The 20,197-nt window shown below is 43.3% G+C and overlaps 1 protein-coding gene across 2 annotated transcripts; it reads right to left on the bottom strand.

The window, feature by feature from the left end:
• Positions 1-333: 333 nt before the first annotated feature.
• LOC100282226 (uncharacterized) lies at positions 334-2,830 on the bottom strand. Of its 2 annotated transcripts, NM_001155138.2 has the most exons (2): positions 2,312-2,830; positions 334-702 (listed from the first exon to the last, which is right to left on the bottom strand). In NM_001155138.2, exon 1 carries the CDS (start codon positions 2,745-2,747, stop codon positions 2,319-2,321), a length of 429 nt encoding a protein of 142 aa, NP_001148610.1. In that variant the 5' UTR covers positions 2,748-2,830; the 3' UTR covers positions 334-702; positions 2,312-2,318. The 2 variants fall into 2 exon arrangements, with proteins under 2 accessions (NP_001148610.1, NP_001399022.1); NM_001412093.1 differs by lacking the exon at positions 334-702 and having other exon boundaries at positions 2,201-2,830.
• Between the last annotated feature and the right edge of the window lie 17,367 nt (positions 2,831-20,197).

A 20,197-nucleotide genomic window follows, 5' to 3' on the forward strand; every position in this document is an offset into this window, starting at 1 on the left:
TTTATAATGTGATATTCCACCACTTTACAAAGTTATCATATAAGTCTATCTCAAATTCATTAGGTGAGAGATGGAAATTGATTCTATAGATTTACATGCTATTTTTACGATGTACAACTTATAACACACTCTTCTACTTGCTTCGTTATAACATGAATATAGTATATAACTATCTCTCTCATATGATTTAAGACAATATACAAATATATTACATATATATAAATATATGAACTTAATTAGTTTTGTCTAAATTATAATTATTAAAATGAAATTCAATTCCTACGAAACAAACGGGGCCTAATGCGAAATGTCACGGGTGCTTTATCACAAGAGGATTTAACGCATCAGGCAATCAGTTGTAGCAGTGTTCATATACACAGTTTGATATTCACTGTAATAGCCACGCCATATTGAGCAGATGCCATTGTTGTTGCTTGATTGTGCTATCTACGGTTTTGTGCCATTTTTTATGTCCTTAACAAGGAAATGCAATGGCATCAGAGACCCAGAAGTGCAATTATGAAGATAGGAGGGATTAACAGCTTAATAAAATGATGTCATGTCATCATTAACACGGGGTAAAGAGATGCATTGCAAAAATGAAGAATGACCTAGTTCAAGGAAAAGGACATAATTTGATTCAACCTTCAGAACTGAGATGATGTACTGATGACGAAACAACACCAGATCAACAGAGAACATCTGCATGCATAGAAGATAATGAATGCCTAATTAACCAAATAAAATTTGGAAGCCATATCAGGTGCACAAACATCTGTTAAGAGTCAAAATAGTATCTGCCATTCTGCCTTATGGTTTACCAAATTTCTCATATTAGGTTCACCATCCTATGTAATTCCTATAACCAACTTCTGAAACTATGTTGTCATAGGTGATTTTTCCTTAGTCATCCATTTTGTAAGAAACTAAAAATAGCATGAACCAACAAAGATGCTTCAACCTAATGTATTATCACTTTTCTATGATCATTCAAATGCTTAATTGCCTCCTCTACAGCTATGCAATGCTTCTCCAACGGGGTACAGTTGCACAATCCCCATGTATCAGTCATCAGGAAGTTCTATAGCTCTTCCCTCCCTTTTTTATAACCGAATTTTCTCAATGATGTGATATAGCTCTTTTAAACAAAAGTTTATCACTTCCCTTTCTCAACCACCAACAGGTTCCACACCAAGTGACAGACCAGGTAAGCTTTGCACTACATGCCCATTCGGTAGTGAAGCATAAAGAAGAGAAAGGGGCTAAAAGGTTCCAACAAGTTTGTGCTCAAAGAATATGCTAAGTAGATCCCTTTCCAGTGCGAGCCTACAAAAAGACCATGCTCTCCCATGCTATCGACCATTACATCTTTGCAGTATCACCGCCAGAGCTAGCCTCATTTATCATGGCATCCTTCATCAGCTGTCCGTCAATCTATTCTGTGGCTACATGTGGTAAAGCCATGGATGATCTTCGATCGCAGGGTGGTCATGCCTGAAAGCCTACAGCGCAGAGGGCAACCTAGCATCTTTGGCAGAGTCTTGTATGTCTCCTTCAATTGATTATGGGTATACTACAGCTTGTCCTGAACTCATGTACTGTTGTCAACTTCTATATTACTAAAGAGTAATGAACTGATTATCACTTCTTTGAAACTCATTATATTGTCTATTGTTGTTTTGTCCCTATGTGTGATTGTAATAGAGACTTGTGGTATTGAGAGATTAAAGCCCAAAAGTTAGCTTATTAAAACTTTTCGGTGATATCGCTAAGAAAATTAAAATGATGAGTATGTCTACCGTGAAAAGCACTCTAGACAGTGTGGCAACTCTCTTCAACTTTACTTCTGAGATCATGAGATCAGTCCACCTTGGCAATCTCGCCATCTAATAACCTTTTAGGAACAACCTTATCATGCAGGTTAATTTAGAGTATTAAACACCAGTGAACTAACATTCCTCAGATCCCGGTTCTCTACATGTTTAATTTCTGAATTTTTCCAAACTGAACAACTGCCCATCATGCTATTAATCTATTAGGCACAGTCCCATGTCCTAGCAGTTGAATTGGGCACTACAGAATACATATATTTTGAAAATCCCCATTGCAACAGTTGTCACACCCAATTCCAACTAACAATTGCTTGTTTATTCTTTCTACAATTTCGACTAATCAAGTTTGCAATTCACAAACACGAATGGAACACGAATTTCGACTAATCAAGTTTGCAATTCGTGTACAAAATCACAGTTTGCAATTCCAAGTTTCCAACTGATCCTCATGAATCATGAGGGTAAGAACACGAACTGACCTGCCCGCTACTCCGCCGCCTCTGCATCGTCCTTGGAGAATCCAGCGATGTCGCTGGTCCTGAAAAAATCCTCCCAGTTCCTCCCATCGAACTTCCGGTACTCGACGTGCTTCAGGGTACCGGGGTCGACGCAGGCCACGGTGATGGCCACGCCGTCCGGGTTGGACCTCGGGGTGTAGAAGGAGGTGATGCCGCAGGTCTTGCAAAAGGTGTGCTTGGCCGTGTGCGTGCCGAAGGTGTAGGTGGTGATGAACTCGTCAGCGCCGGCCTGCAGCTTGAACTTGGCGGCGGGGACGATGAAGTGGGTGTTCGCGCGCATGGAACAGTCGGAGCAGTTGCAGATCCACGCCACTACGCTCGCGGGGGCCTCGACCTGCCACCGCAAGCGCCGGCAGTGGCAACCGCCGGTGTGAACGACGACCGCCTCGGAGGCCATGAAGGTTTGCAGAGCGCGAGCTCCTGCGGTCTGCAACTCGCAACCCGCGCTGACTCGTAACAGTAACTTCTAAAAAAAAACTTGCTAACATTATATTTAACAAGTTGCTAAATAGCCCGATTTTTTTGGTTTTTAATCCATTTTTCGACAAAAATTAACATTCAGACTCATGAACAAATGCATTTTTGGACCCTACGCTCGGCGCCATGACATGTGACGCCATGGCGCCGAGCTCGCTGACATGGCGGAGTTCGTGGCAATCTAGCTCGGCGCCACAGATATTGACGCTGAGTTAGGATTTAAGCTCCGTGGCTATTTTCTTCTTTCTCCTCTTCTCTTCTCTCTTTTCTTCCTCCGCCCGTGCGACCTCTGCCCGTCTGCCCCACCTGCACAATCCACCGCCGCCCCCTCCACCAGGCCGCCCCCTCCGACTAGCCCGCCGCCGCCCGCGCCCCCCTCCGACGAGCGCGTCCGTGGACGCCGCAGACGAGGCGGACTCGGCTCCGCCGCCACCCTCGCCGACGGTGCTAGCCAGCGCCGCCCTCTGGTTCCGCCCCTCAACGCACAAGGTATTTTTTACTTAATTTTTTAATTGATTTAGGAGCTAGTGGTTAGTTAGTGTGTAGCATTTAGTTAGTGTTTACTTTGTTAACAATTTAGTGTTTAGGATTTCAGTTTTAGGTAGCACATGTTCGCTTGGGTTAATGCATAGTTAGCTAGTTGTTTAATTGTTAGTATATAATTAGCTAGATATTTACATGTGACTATATGTAGTCTTTATATATGTCACCTCCCCTATACATGTGTTTAATTGTTAGTATACAATTTAGTGTTTAATTGTTCGATTGGGTGCATGTCAGCCATCATGCTGTTCATTTTTCTACAGGTTCAGAAACCTCACCGTATAGGAGAGGTGCTGCTGAATTACTTATTTATTACTTAGTAAGTATTTAGGTATTATTAGATGGGTATAGTAATAAGTTAGACAATAGTTGATAGTGTTAGTCAGGGTACCATTTTTAATGGTTATTAAGTTATGAATCCGTGATTGCAATAGATGGACACACTAGTGACACTATACCACGGAGGAAGCGTGGAGGAAGATGTTTATGAGAATGTTAGTTTTTATGGTATGAAGAAGGTGATCGTGATGTTCGATGAAAGACCCTCTTTTGGCCAGATTTTCGCTCGGTCTTGTGAGGAGATTAGTTACAATTTAAACGACCCTAGCATATCAATTGAGAGTTTATTGTCCCATGTTACATCTGAGATAGTTGCCCGACGGTTGATCTCCATTGCCTCAGAAGATGACTGGGTGAAATATGTCAGAATTGTGAAGACGATTGTTCCACCATGTTTGGATGTAGTTGTTCGAAAGTTATTGTTTAGTCATTGCGATGCTCCAGTCGAGTTATCTCCACAAATGCCAAATGCATCTCGTAGTGAAGCACCTTTGCCTGAGCTTCCGGAAGAAGTGGTTGTGCCAGATGCTCAATCGGCCCTGAACGAGTTTGAGATTTCTCGTCCTGTTCGCGGCGTTTGTGGGGCTTCTAATCTGGTGGTACCCCCCAGGAGATCCCATTGACCCAGGATCCAATCCAGGATCATCCTAGTAAGTGTATTTAACACGTTGTTCATATCCATTGTTAATTTGTTTGATTAGACTTTTTAATGTATTATTTCCTCCTTCAACGCGATGCAGGATCTCCACAACTAGATAATGGTGCTTATCTTCATGTGCCCCTATCATACAATATGGACCACATATGCAGGGCCTCAAATAGTGTTGATGTTCAGATTGAGGATGAGGAGGAGCCATATGAGGCTGCACGAGCCTTAGATTTTGATGATGACCGCCCGGTTCAAGAAATGACCGAGCAAGAAATTGAACTCATAAGACGTTTGTGTCCCGAGCGTGACCCTACAATACATGAATTTAGCAGTCTAAGTCATTCCACCAGTGCATGTGCAGAAGGACGTGATTATGAACTGCTAGAGGCTCTGGATAACGCCGACAACATTGAGATTAAGGTAGGCTTACTTTTCAAGGACCTGCCTACACTGAGACGATGGCTACAGTAATATTCTATGAACCGCAAGAGGTTGTTCAAGGTGAGACACTCGTATGCACATCGTCGTTACACAGTTGTGTGCGAGGTGTCGGAATGTAATTGGAGGGTATGTGCCCGAAGGCAGAAGGAAACCGGAAAGTTTAAGATCACACAAATTGTAGGTCCACACACTTGTGCCCAGACAGAGCTGAGCTCTAAGCATCGTCAGTGGACATCTACCCTAATTGTGAAAAGGCTATTAGGGACATTGAAGGGTCAGCCAAATTGGAAGGTGAAGTCAATTATGACCATGATTTGGGAGTTGTTTGGTTACAGGATCAAGTATGGGAAAGCACCTGCTTAGGCAGGATTTTGGATTGTGTCCACCTGGAGCAGACGAGCAGACGGTTAGCTACCATTGTCGTGCTTGGATCCTGCACCTGTTTGGATCAGTTATTTTTCCAGACGCGACAGGCGATAGCGCATCATGGATGTTTCTGCCCTGTCTGACTGATTGGGACACGACAGGAGGTTACAGCTAGGCTTCTGGAGTGTTGGTCTTCCTCTACAGGCAACTCTGTGAGGCCTGTCATCGTTTGTCGTGGACCACGAGCTTAGGTGGGTGTGTGTACCTACTCCAGCTGTGGATGTGGTCACACATACCCATCGGTCGACCTAGAGAGTTTGCTCTTCGTGAGTGGTTCGAGGTAGCCAGTGATCGCTTGAGGCCCACGACTGCCTACCGCTGAGACTAGGTCCAAGAGCCCTTCGCACGACACCAGCGTGCCTATGTGGAGTACTCCAACGATCTGGACACACTTACGCCATCGATGGTGAGTTGTGTACTTGTATGTCAATTTATCTTTATCCTTAAGACGTTGGTAAAATTACTATAAACTTATATGGGAATTCTAATCCTTTTCAGGTGACCTGGTAACCATATCATGAGCCAACATTCGCCAACATCCAGTTGAGCACCATGTACGAGATAGACGAGGACCTTTACTTAATGAGGTGTGCCCTCATTTGCTTCTATGCTGTTGAGTATCACTTGCCCCACAGAGTGGCTCGACAATTTGGTTTGCGTCAGGAGTTTTCGGTGGAGCCCTTCTCCACTTCAATATAACTCCACAAGTGAGTGACTTTGCCCATTTGTATAGTCTAACTATTATTTCAGATATGCAATGAATTACTAAAACAAGTGTGTACCTTTTGCAAGTTCGACAAATAGAGGCAGAAGAAAGTCACCGACTTCGAGACCCACCACCGAGATTATATTGATGAATGGGCTAAGGAGGCGGACCTAAACTACGAGAACGACCAGCCGCACACGAACTACAACTTCCACAGGTATTTGGCTTGGTATGCTTGTGTCACTAAGTGCAAGCTTAAGGGTCAGTGGACAGCTGCAGACTATGCGAAGCTAGAGTCCTCAGACGATGAAGACACTTCGTTCGACATAGCTGCTCGGCTAGGGTCCCAAATCGAGGCTGCTCCAATCCTAGACAGAGTGGTACGAAGTTGTTTACTCAATTTAGTTATGTTATTTCGATACAATATGTCCTTTTTGTGGATGCTAATGTTTTAACTTTTGAATAGGGAAACTCTATGGTCGTATCTATGGGTGAACTTGAGTGTATCTCATGGAGAACTTCAGACACCACAACGCGTTACTATCAGTGAGTATGAATGTTTAGAAGCAAAGCGAATTCATTTATTTGTATATTCTAACCTATGTGTGTAACTAAACTTTCAATTACAGAGGGTATCATGTCGCCTTCGTTGTGCAGCGGCTCATTGTGGATGCCGGTCCCTAGCTGCCTGTGCCTCCTATGCAGCCAGACGTTCACCGTCCCGTTCCTGCAGTTGGACCTTCTATAGCTGGCCAGAGCTCCTCGCAATCGACGTGGGATACATTTGCAGATGTGGACGATGACGATGACGACGACGATGACGCAGGTCAAGACGTGATTGGACCGTCCCAGCTGCAGGACGCTCCCACAACTTAGCCATCACAGCTCACACAACATAGACGACGTCCACGTGACCCATACACTCCAGGCACCGACGCTCTTGGGGCCAAGGGCAAGGGTAAGACTAGAAGGATGTGAGTACTATGTGATGTAGACCTTATGATGAAAACTTTGTGATGTGGACCTTGTGATGTAAACTTTGTTATGTGGACTATGTTATGTGGACCTTGTATTAAGGACTATGTTATGTGGACTTTGTGATGTTCTGTGTTATTTTTGATATATTATATGCTGAAATATGGTGATATCTTATCATATGTGATTATTTCAACTGTGGTTGTTAATAAAACAAGGGAAACTCTTGCGATTTTTGTGAATTGGAAAAAACATGACAATGCAATAGAAACATTACGAATCTGAAACATTAGGGTTCTAAAACATTTTGGATATGGAAGTACTACATAACAAACTACTAGCTTGTTCAAACAGAATCATAATCTATAAGTAACTCATCTTTAGAGTCATCTATCGCGCAATCCTCAACGACAACCTCGTTCCACTTGTTGCATTGTCCTGCATCACATTTTCCACATCTCTCTTGTAATAATTGGCTTCTGCTTCATCTGTGGCTTGGGAGAATATCTGATCCTCAGCCTTAGCCTCTTCACACTTCTGCTTGTAATAAGCGGCCTCTACCTCTTCGACGGCCTGAGACATAAACTTGTCCTCCTCCTCTTGGGCATGTAATCCTGCCTCAGCTAGTGCGATGAGCTCACTCAACCTTGATGTGTCGTCCTCCTCTTCCCCATGTTATCCTGCCTCAACGAGAGCGATAAGCTCACTCAACCTTGATGTGTCGTCCTCCTCCTTCTCCATCAGCTCCATCGTCGCCATTTTTTCCTGAACGTGTCTTGCACGTGCCTCATCTGCGATATAGTTTACGACAGCAAATATAATGAGACAAATAAGTTTGTAGTTACCTCAGGTGCTCCTACAAAAATGGAACGAAGCATTATTACACATCTAGTAAACAATATTAACTCATAAGTTATAAGCTACGTACGTTAAAACCGCCACAAAGGTAGAAGCGGCGAGTAGCCGTGTCTGGATGTTTGGATTGACATACCTAAGCCGGTCTGCCATCGTCACAGTTAGGCACAGGAAGTTCATGAGGAACAAGAGCATCCTTACTAGATACATCCGGATATAACTCCCGAGGACGACCTCTCTTTTGCCACAACGCCTCCCAGTACATGTATTTCATTTAAGAAACGATTATATTAACACAAGTACCTAATAGATTGTATAATTGGATTTCACAAACTATCAAATCAAATATAGTCATCATATGAACTATACTATATATCCTAGGAGCAACAATGAAAACTAATAATCGAAAAATTACAGCCCAATATACAAAACGAATCAGCGAGACACCATACCTTGGTCTACAAAGTATTCCAACTTGAATCTTTGAATGGAGCAACTTTGAAGAAGTTTTGAATGGAGGATTGGAGGGGAAATGAGCTCCTCTCGGCTGAGAGCACCTAGAGGGGGGGTGAATAGGTGATCTTGATAAATCAAACACTAATAGCCACAAAACTTAGTTATGAGTGTTAGTACAACTAAGTAGCTTGAAGCGAGTTCTTATGAACACAAAAAATCACAGAGAGATCAACACAAGACACATGATTTTTATCCCGTGGTTCGGCCAAGTAACACTTGCCTACTTCCATGTTGTGGCGTCCCAATGGACGAGGGTTGCACTCAACCCCTTTCAAGTGATCCGATGATCAACTTGAATACCACGGTATTTTCCTTAGACTTTATCCCGTTTGCGAGGAATCTCCACAACTTGGAGCCTCTCGCCCTTACAATGATGATCACAAAATAAGCACAGAAGTAAGGGAGGGGAGAGCAACACACATAAGACTCAAATCCACAACACAACCACGCACACAAGTCACAACTCGAGCTTGAAGTACAACACACGGAGTTCGCAACTCGAATGGAGCTCAAATCGCTAACACAGAGAATCAAATGCGTGGGAGCGGAGTCTGGATGCTTTAGAATACTCAAAGAATGCTTGGTTAACTCCTCCATGCGCCTAGGGGCCCCTTTTATAGCCCTAAGGCAGCTAGGAGCCGTTGGAGGCCAACTTGGAAGGCCAAACTTGCCTTCTGTCGGGTGGTGCACCGGACAGTCCGGTGCACCACCGGACAGTTACTGTAGTTGTCCGGTGCGCGATCTCCTTCCTTTTCTGGCGCATCCGATCGTTGGTCCTCGGGATCGATTGACGCACTGGACACTGTCAAGTGCACACCGGACAGTCCGGTGTGCCCAACCGACCGTTGTTGCGGGCCACGCATCGCCCACGGATTGCGCGGCCGACCGTTGCGCTGGCGACCGTTGGCTCACCGGACAGTCCGGTGCACCACCGGACGGTCCGGTGAATTATAGCCACGTCGCCTTTTTGCTTTTCCCGAGGGCGACGAGTTCGCCGCTGATGACTCACCGGACATTCCGGTGCACCACCGGACGGTCCGGTGATTTTTAGCCGTACGCCACCGTCGGGTTCCGAGAGCGGCGAGTTCACGCGGACCAGCCTGGCGCATCGGACACTGTCCGGTGCACCACCGGACACTGTCCGGTGCACCACCGGACAGTCCGGTGTGCCAGACCGAACTGGAATCTAGCTGCACATAGCCAAGTCTTTTGCAATTCTTTTCTCAATGTTTCTAGCACTTAGACAGAACACATTAGTACTCAAAACAATGTACTAAGTCTAGAAACATACCTTTTGCCTTGATTTGTACTTCTCACTTTATTTGGCACATGAGAACTTAATTAAATGTGTTGGGCACTTAATCACCAAAACATTATAGAAATTGCCCAAGGGCACATTTCCCTTTCAATCTCCCCCTTTTTGGTGATTTATGCCAACACATCAAAAAGCAACCAAAATAAGTGCAACCTCAATGCAAATGAAGACCAAATTGTTTTTGACTATAATTTGGCATATATATTTGGATCATCCTTTGCCACCACTTGGTTTGTTTTTGCAAATCAAATTCATTTTCCTATCTCTAAGTCAAACTCACTTGTTTGGGCATAAAGAGAGATAATCCAAGAGTGAAATTGATCAAGTGCCAAAAACTCCCCCTTTTCCCATAATCAAAATTCTCCCCCACAAGAGACCAAATTTTGCAATAAGAGCATTTTGGGCAAATCAAATGTTCTAATTTTATTTTTCAAAATTCACAAGTGGTAGCTGATTCATTTGCTTTGGCCTTAATTTCTCCCCCTTTGGCATTAAGCACCAAAACGGGATCATTCTTGGCCCCTTTAACCCCATTGCCTCACCAAAAATGTCAATTAAGAGCAAAAAGGCAATAAGAGCATAAGTATGAACTTGGAAGTGAGTACACTAATACCAGAGTGCAGTGGAAGTCTTTGCATTGTCCAAGTCCATATTTCCCTTTCAATGCACCTTTGAGACTACATCAAGTATACTCAAACAAATAGATTAGTCTCAAAGGGTCAAGTTGTAGCACATCTCCCCCTAAATATGTGCATCATTCACACATGGACTTTTGAGGTCCGGGGATCCCTTGCACAACTTGAGTACCATAAATAAGCAACAAATCACATAAATGCATAAAGTTACATGATCAAAGGCATAGAACACATGTATGTTATAGATCAATCCAAGTTACGCGAATCTAAGACATTTAGCTCACTACGCAACCTGCAAAAGGTTTTCTCATCCAATGGCTTGGTGAAGATATCGGCTAGCTGGTTCTCGGTGCTAACATGGTACACTTCAATATCTCCCTTTTGCTGGTGGTCCCTCTGAAAGTGATGTCGGATGTCTATGTGCTTAGTGCGGCTGTGTTCAATAGGATTATCCGCCATGCGGATTACACTCTCGTTGTCACATAGGAGTGGGACTTTGCTCATATTGTAGTAGAAGTCCCGGAGGGTTTGCCTCATCCAAAGTAGTTGTGCGCAACACTGTCCTGCGGCAACATACTCGGCCTCAGCGGTGGATAGGGCAACGGATGTTTGTTTCTTTGAACTCCAAGACACCAGGGACCTTCGTAGGAATTGCCACGTCCCTGATGTACTCTTCCTATCAACCTTGCATCTAGCATAATCAGAGTCTGAATATCCAATCAAGTCAAAGGTAGACCCCTTTGGATACCAGATCCCGAAGCAAGGCGTAGAAACTAAATATCTAAGAATTCGCTTAACGACCACAAGGTGACATTCCTTGGGGTCGGATTGGTATCTAGCACACATGCATACACTTAGCATAATGTCCGGTCTACTAGCACATAAATAAAGCAAGGAACCTATCATAGATTGGTATGCCTTTTGATCAACGGACTTACCTCCTTTGTTGAGGTCAACATGCCCGTTGGTTCCCATCGGTGTCTTCGCGGGCTTGGCGTCCTTCATCCCAAACCGCTTGAGAAGATCTTGTGTGTACTTCGTTTGGGAGATGAAGGTGTCGTCTTTGAGTTGCTTCACTTGGAACCCAAAGAAGTAGTTCAACTCACCCATCATCGACATCTCAAACTTTTGAGTCATCACCCTGCTAAACTCCTCACAAGACTTTTGGTTAGTAAAAACAAATATTATGTCATCGACATAAATTTGGCATACAAAAAGATCACCATCACAAGTCTTAGTGAAAAGAGTGGGATCGGCTTTCCCAACCTTGAAAGCATTAGCAATTAAGAAATCTCTAAGGCATTCATACCATGCTCTTGGGGCTTGCTTAAGTCCATAGAGCGCCTTAGAGAGCTTGAACACATGGTCGGGGTACATGTCATCCTCAAAGCCAGGGGGTTGTTCCACATATACCTCCTCCTTGATTGGCCCGTTGAGGAAAGCGCTCTTCACATCCATCTGAAACAACCTGAAAGAGTGGTGAGCGGCATAGGCTAATAATATTCGAATAGACTCTAGCCTAGCCACAGGAGCAAAAGTCTCCTCAAAATCCAAACCTGCGACTTGGGCATAACCTTTTGCCACAAGTCGAGCCTTGTTTCTTTTCACCACCCCATGCTCGTCTTGCTTGTTGCGGAACACCCACTTGGTTCCCACAACATTTTGCTTTGGACGTGGCACCAGGCTCCAAACTTCATTCCTCTTGAAATTGTTGAGCTCTTCCTGCATGGCCAACACCCAGTCCGGATCCTGCAAGGCCTCTTCTACCCTGAAAGGCTCAATAGAAGAGACAAACGAGTAATGCTCACAAAAATTAGCCAAACGTGAGCGAGTTGTTACTCCCTTGCTGATATCACCCAGAATCTGATCAACGGGGTGATTTCTTTGGATTGTCGCTCGGACTTGAGTTGGAGGGCCCCATGGTGCTTCTTCCTCCATAACTTGTTCTTCTTGCGCTCCCCCTTGATCATGCGCCTCTTCTTGAGGAACCTGTCCATCATCTTGAGTTGGGGGATGCACCATTGTATAGGAAGATGGCTAATCTTGCTCTTGTTGTTCCTGTGGTCGCACATCACCTATCGCCATCGTGCGCATTGCGGCCGTCGGAACATCATCTTCATCTATGTCATCAAGATCAACTTGCTCTCTTGGAGAGCCATTAGTCTCATCAAATACAACGTTGCTAGAGACTTCAACCAAACCCGATGATTTGTTGAAGACTCTATACGCCTTTGTATTTGAGTCATACCCTAGTAAAAACACTTATACTGCCTTGGGAGTAAATTTAGAATGTCTACCTTTCTTCACCAGAATGTAACATTTGCTCCTAAATACACGAACGTAAGAAACATTGGGTTTGTTACCGGTAAGGAGTTCATACGAGGTCTTCTTGAGAAGGCGATGTAGGTATAGCCTGTTTATGGCGTGGCAAGCTGTGTTCACAGCTTCCGACCAAAACCGCTCGGGCGTCTTGAATTCTCCAAGCATCGTTCTTGCCATGTCGATGAGCGTCCTGTTCTTCCTCTCTACCACACCGTTTTGCTGTGGTGTGTAGGGAGCGGAGAACTCATGCTTGACGCCTTCTTCCTCAAGATACTCCTCCACTTGTAGATTCTTGAACTCGGACCCGTTGTAGCTTCTTATCTTTTTCACCTTGAGCTCAAATTCGTTTTGAGCCCTCCTTAGAAAGCGCTTTAGGGTCCCATGGGTTTCTGATTTATCCTGTAAAAAGAACACCCAAGTGAAGCAGGAAAAATCATCAACAATTACAAGACCATACTTACTTCCCCCGATGCTAAGGTAGGCAACGGGTCCGAAGAGGTCCATGTGAAGAAGCTCTAGTGGTCTTGATGTTGTCATCACATTCTTGCTGTGATGAGTGCTTCCCACCTGTTTCCCTGCCTGACAAGCTGCACAAGGTCTATCTTTCTCGAAACAAACATTGGTTAGTCCTAACACATGTTCTCCCTTTAGAAGTTTATGAAGGTTCTTCATCCCAACATGTGCTAGACGGCGATGCCACAACCAGCCCATACTAGTCTTAGCTATTAAGCATGCATCTAGATCGACCTCCTCTTTTGAAAAATCAAATAAGTAGAGTTTGTCGTCTAATAAATGCTAATGAACCATCACTCCTTCTAAAGACAGATACATCAACATTTGTGAACAAACAATTGTAGCCCATGTGGCACAATTGACTTACAGACAGGAGGTTGTACCCTAATGACTATACTAAAAATACATTTGAAATAGAGTGCTCGCTTGTGATGGATATCTTTCCCAAACCTTTGACCTTGCCTTGGTTCCCATCTCCAAAAATAATCGTATCCTGGGAATCCTTGTTCTTGACATAGGAGGTGAACATCTTCTTCTCCCCCGTCATGTGGTTTGTGCATCCGCTGTCGATTATCCAGCTTGAGCCCCCGGATGCATAAACCTGCAAGGAATTTAAGCTTGGGTTTTAGGTACCCAACTCTTGTTGGGTCCTACAAGGTTAGTCACAATAGCCTTTGGAACCCAAATACAAGTTTTGTCTCCCTTGCATTTGGAGCCCAACTTTCTAGCAACTACTTTTTCATTCTTACATGAAAGTATAAAAGAAGTTTTGCAAGCATGGAAAACAGTAGTAGATTCATTACACACTTTCCTAGGCACATGATGCACAACATGATTTCTCCTAGGCCTACTTCTACCGTGAACAAAAGTAGAACTAGAGGCAAACATAGCATGTGAATCAAAAGCATCATGATCATAACTCCTATTATAATTGGAATGACTAGCAACTTTCCTATTATACATGAAAGCATGATTCCTTTGAGTCCTACTAGCCATAGGGGCCTTCCCTTTCTCCTTGGTGAGAATGGGAGCCTTTTGGCTTATTAAGTTCTTGGTTTCTCTTTGAAAACCAAGTCCATCCTTAATTGAGGGGTGTCTACCAATAGTGTAGGCATCCCTAGCAAACTTTAATTTATCAAAATCAATTTTGCAAGTCTTAAGTTGAGCATTAAGACTTGCCACCTCATTATTTAATTTAGTAATGGACGCAAGATGTTCATCACAAGCATCAATATCAAAATCCTTGCATCTATTACAAATAACAACATGTTCTATACATGATTTTGTTACATTAGCTTCCTCTAGTTTAGCATTTAATTCAACATTCAAAGTCTTTAGACTAGAGACAGATTCCTGACAGGCAGACAACTCAGAAGACAACATTTCATTTCTTTTAAGTTCTAAGGCAAGAGACTTTTGAACACTAACAAATTTGTCATGTTCCTCATACAAAATGTCCTCTTGTCTTTCTAGCAATCTATCTTTTTCATTTAGAGCATCAATTAACTCATTGATTTTATCTACTTTAGCTCTATCTAAACCCTTAAATAAATCAGTATAATCTACTTCATCATCAGATGACTCTTCATCACTAGAAGAAGTATACTTGGGAGTGTCCCGAACACATACCTTCTTATCCTTAGCCATTAGGCAAGTGTGACATTCGTTGGGGAAGAGCGAAGACTTGTTGAAGGTCGAGGCTGCCAGTCCTTCATCATCGGAGTCGGATGAAGAGCAGTCCGAATCCCATTCTTTTCCAAGGTGTGCCTCGCCCTTTTCATTCTTGTAAACCTTCTTCTTCTCCCTCTTCCCATACTTTTCTTGTTCCTGGTCATTATCATTATCGGGGCATTGAGCTATAAAATGACCAGTCTTACCGCATTTGAAGCAGGAGCGCTTCCCCCTTGTTTTACTCTTGGAGGGATATTCTTTGCGTCCTTTAAGTGCGGTCTTGAAGCGCTTGATGATAAGCGCCATTTCATTTTCGTTGAGCCCGGTAGCCTCTACTTGTGCTACCTTGCTTGGTAGCGCCTCCTTGCTTCTTGTTGCCTTGAGCGCAATGGGATGCGGCTCGTAGACGGGTAGTGGACCGTTCAAGGCGTCATCCACGTATCGTGCCTCCTTTACCATCATGCGCCCGCTCATGAATTTTCCGAGGATCTCCTCGGGCGTCATCTTGGTGTACCTGGGGTTTTCACGAATGAGGTTGACAAGATGGGGGTCAATTACAGTAAATGACCTTAGCATGAGTTGGACGACATCATGATCCATCCATCTTGTGCTTTCGTAGCTTCATATTTTGTTGACCAGGGTCTTGAGCCTGTTCTAGGTTTGTGTTGGCTCCTCTCCCCTGATCATCGCAAATCTCCCCAGCTCGCCTTCCACCAACTCCATTTTGGTGATCATGGTGGCATCGTTTCCCTCATGAGATATCTTGAGGGTGTCCTAGATTTGCTTGGCATTGTCCAAGCCACTCACCTTATTATATTCATCCCTGCACAAAGATGCTAGCAAAATAGTGGTAGCTTGTGCATTCTTATGAATTTGTTCATTTATCATCATAGGGTTATCCGTACTATCGAAATGCATTCCATTTTCCATAATTTCCCAAATGCTGGGATGGAGAGAAAATAGATGACTACGCATTTTATGACTCCAAAATGAGTAATCCTCTCCATCAAAGTGTGGGGGTTTTCCAAGAGGAATAGAAAGTAAATGGGCATTTGAATTGTACGGAATACGGGAATAATCAAAGGAATAGTTTTGATTAACCGTCTTTTTCTTTGACGAAGAATCATCGTCGTTGTCGTCTCTTGGTGAAGAAGAAGATGCATCGCTGTCATAGTAGATGATCTTCTTGATGCGTCTCTTCTTCTTCCCGTCCTTCTTCTTGTGACTCGAGCCAGAGTCAGTGGGCTTGTTATCTCTTGGCTCGTTGAAGATGGACTCTTTCTCCTTGTCGTTGACCACCATCCCCTTTCCCTTAGGATCCATCTCTTCGGGCGGTTAGTCCCTTAGATGAAGAGTACGGCTCCGATACCAATTGAGAGCACCTAGAGGGAGGGGTGAATAGGTGATCTTGATAAATCAAACACTAATAGCCACAAAACTTAGTTATGAGTGTTAGTACAGCTAAGTAGCTTGAAGCGAGTTCTTGTGAACACAAACAATCACAGAGAGATCAACACAAGACACGCGATTTTTATCCCGTGGTTCGGCCAACTAACACTTGCCTACTTCCACGTTGTGGCGTCCCAATGGACGAGGGTTGCACTCAACCCCTTTCAAGTGATCCGATGATCAACTTGAATACCACGGTATTTTCCTTAGACTTTCTCCCGTTTGCGAGGAATCTCCACAACTTGGAGCCTCTTGCCCTTATAATGATGATCACAAAAGAAGCACAAAAGTAAGGAAGGGGAGAGCAACACACACAAGACTCAAATCCACAGCACAACCACGTACACAAGTCACAACTCGAGCTCGAAGTACAACACACGGAGTTCGCAACTCGAATGGAGCTCAAATCGCTAACACAGAGAATCAAATGTGTGGGAGCGGAGTCTGGATGCTTTAGAATACTCAAAGAATGCTTGGTTAACTCCTCCATGCGCCTAGGGGCCCCTTTTATAGCCATAAGGCAGCTAGGAGCCGTTGGAGGCCAACTTGGAAGGCCAAACTTGCCTTCTATCGGGTGGTGCACGAGACAGTCCGGTGCACCACCGGACAGTTTTTGTAGCTGTCCGGTGCGCGATCTCCTTCCTTTTCTGGCGCATCCGATCGTTGGTCCTCGGGATTGGTTGACGCACCAGACACTGCCTGGTGCACACCGGACAGTCCGGTGTGCCCAACCGACCGTTGCTGCGGGCCACGCGTCGCCCGTGGATTGTGTGGCCGACCGTTGCGTTGGCGACCGTTGGCTAACCGGACAGTCCGGTGCACCACCGGACGGTCTGGTGAATTATAGCCACGTCGCCTTTTTGCTTTTCCCGAGGGCGACGAGTTCGCCGCTGATGACTCACCGGACAGTCCGGTGATTTTTAGCCGTACGCCGCCGTCGGATCCCGAGAGCGGCGAGTTCACATGGACCAGCCTGGCGCACCAGACAGTCCGGTGTGCTAGGCCGAACTGGAATCTGGCTACACACAGTCAAGTCTTTTGCAATTCTTTTCTCACTGTTTCTAGCACTTAGAAAGAGCACATTAGTACTCAAAACAATATACTAAGTCTAGAAACATACCTTTTGCCTTGATTTGTACTTCTCACTTTATTTGGCACATGAGAACTTAATTAAATGTGTTGGGCACTTAATCACCAAAATATTATAGAAATTTCCCAAGGGCACATTTCCCTTTCATCGACCAGCAGAATGGTCGATTTATAGGCCTCCCTAGCTCGGCGCCAAGATCTATGGCGCCAAGCTAGGAGGCCGCGTCGGCGGCACGCCAGCTCTAGCCGCCGGGAGCCATCATAGCCATGTCAGAGCTCGACGCCATAGCCTATGGCGCCGAGCTGTGTTATCTCAACGCCATAGGCTATGGCGCCGAGCTTCAGGTCCAAAACATGAAATAAGTCATCCAGAGGTCTAAATGTATGTTTTGTCATAAAAAAGGTTAAAAAACAAAAAAACAGCTAAATAGCTATCAGAAATAAAAAAATAGCTTAGTCCCCAATATTTATTCATATTTAGAGAATATTTCAATTCTGAATCCAATCCTACCCTCATTAGATCTGGCTGACAGTAGAGTTAAGAGCAGAAGATGTTGAGGGCGGAGGAGAAAAGGTCGGTCGACATGACCTGTGAAGGAGCGGTGGTCCGATGGCGTAACATATGGGATGAAGAAAAAACTTATGTCACACATGTTGTACCTAGCTACCTCACTATGCTAAAAAGTGGTAAAAAGAGTGTGTCGCTGGCTATCTCACTGTGTTGGATAGGAGAAAAATAATCACGTGGGTGTGAAGAAATTGACGTCAACTGCATTTAGGGAGTTCCTATCAAGTTGCCAAATGTGGAGAGTAAATAGGTTTGTATAGCAAGTAACTAAATTTAGCAAATCTATATAGATAACCATTGGAGAAGCATTTTTCTATTTACTTCTTAAATTTAAGATGTAGAGAGTTGTTTAGAAAGCTATTGAAGTTGCTCTAAGGGGGTGTTTGAAATTTAGGGACTCATTTTTAGTCACTCCATTATATTATATTTTAGTCTCTAAATTAGCAAATACAGAAATCAAAACTTTCTTTTAGTTTTGGCATTTATCAATTTAGAGACTAAAATGGAATAAAATGGAGGATCTAAAAACTACCCCCTAAAACCAAACACCCCCTAATGCTATCTCCAACAGATCTCATATCTGATCCTCTAACTTATCCCTTATTTTAATCTTCACTCTGCAAACAATGTCAACATAGTTATTTTCAGTTCCACGTCCACTAGTTTACATTACCTACTGGAGACAGTCTAAGTTCGAATCCTGTTATGTTACAGGTAATGCTTGAGGATGATTTGTTGTCCTGACTAAAATTTAATTTGTTTCATATCATATCTCTAAATGCCGATTACGAGTATTAAATATAATTTGAATAGAAAATTAATTATATAGTTGAAGACTAAATAACTAGATGAATTTATTAAGCCTAATTAATTTATGATTAGCAAATGTTTATTGTAACATTATATGGACTAATCATGGACTAATTAGACTTAATAAGTTTGTCTTATCATTTAGTACTCATCTATGTAACTAATCTTACAATTAGACTATGTTTAATACTTCTAACTAGCATTAAACATTCAATGTGATGGGACTAAAATTTAGTCACATGAAACCGGGTCCGGTGATATATTGAGAATCTGACATGAGAATCCAGATGAAGAACCAAACACTACATATTTTACATCTCGTGTATCCTACAGTGTGCAGAGAATCCCATTATCAGTATCCAACCGGATAGTCTCGGGTAATGGGAATAACTGGATTCCAAATATATGTTGCGAATCAAACATAACCTAAGACTATATGCAGCAACAGTTTCCTCTATATCATCACCATAAATCTTACTTTGACCACCCTCTAAAAATTTGACCCCTTAAATTCCAGCTCCCGTAGAGACCTGACATCGATTGCGATGAAAATTATTTCCCGTTTATGAGTGTCACGTTGTTTTGATATCTGATATAACTGGCAACAAGTTTAAACTTTAAAATGCAGATGATGGACGTAGTAACTGCATACTTGTATGGTTCACTGGATTCGAAAATCTATATGAAGACCCTAGATGGGCTGAGAGTTCCGGATTCCAAGTCAAATCGCAACATGTACAACATTAAGTTGCAGAGGGCGTTGTATGGGCTTAAATAGTTTGGGCAAATGTGGTACAATCGGCTCAATAAATTCCTCTTAAAGAAGGGATACATAAATAATCTAGATTCTCCTTGAATATTCATTAGAAAACCCCAGAAGGGTTTCTATATTATTTCGGTCTATGGTGAAGACATGAGTATCATCGGATATGCAGAGGTCAGTGTCTACCTCAAGATAGAGTTTGAAATGAAAGACATGGGGGAAAATCAAGTTTTGCTTGGGCCTACAGATCGAGCATCTCCTAACAGGAATATTTGTACACCAGTTGACCTATTATAAGAAGGTCCTTAAGAGATTTAATATGATTAAAACTCACCCTATAAAGACCTTGATGGTTGTGAGATCCCTTGAAACGGATAGAGACCCATTTAGACCAAAGAGTGATGATAAGAAATCGTTGGGACCTAAAGTTGCTTACCTTAGCGCTATTGGAGCACAGATGTATCTTCTCAATTGCACTATGTCTGATATTGCATTTGCGATAAATCTACTAGCTAGATATAGTGTGAACCCAACCATAAGGCATTAGGTACACGTTAAGACTATACTTAGATATTTCAAAAGCACTCGATATCTTGGTTTGTTTTTTCGAAGAATCATGACCAAACTTTAGTGGGCTATACAAATGCTAGATATCTATCAGATCCCCGTAATAATAGATCTCAAACTGGTTTTGTGTTTCTCTATGGTGGTACTGTCGTATACTAGAGATAATGCAAACAAACATTACTAATGACGCCTACTAACCACTCGAAGATAATTTCTTT

This window comes from Zea mays, chromosome 2 (assembly GCF_902167145.1).
Source record: "Zea mays cultivar B73 chromosome 2, Zm-B73-REFERENCE-NAM-5.0, whole genome shotgun sequence".
Classification (NCBI taxonomy): Eukaryota; Viridiplantae; Streptophyta; class Magnoliopsida; order Poales; family Poaceae; genus Zea; species Zea mays.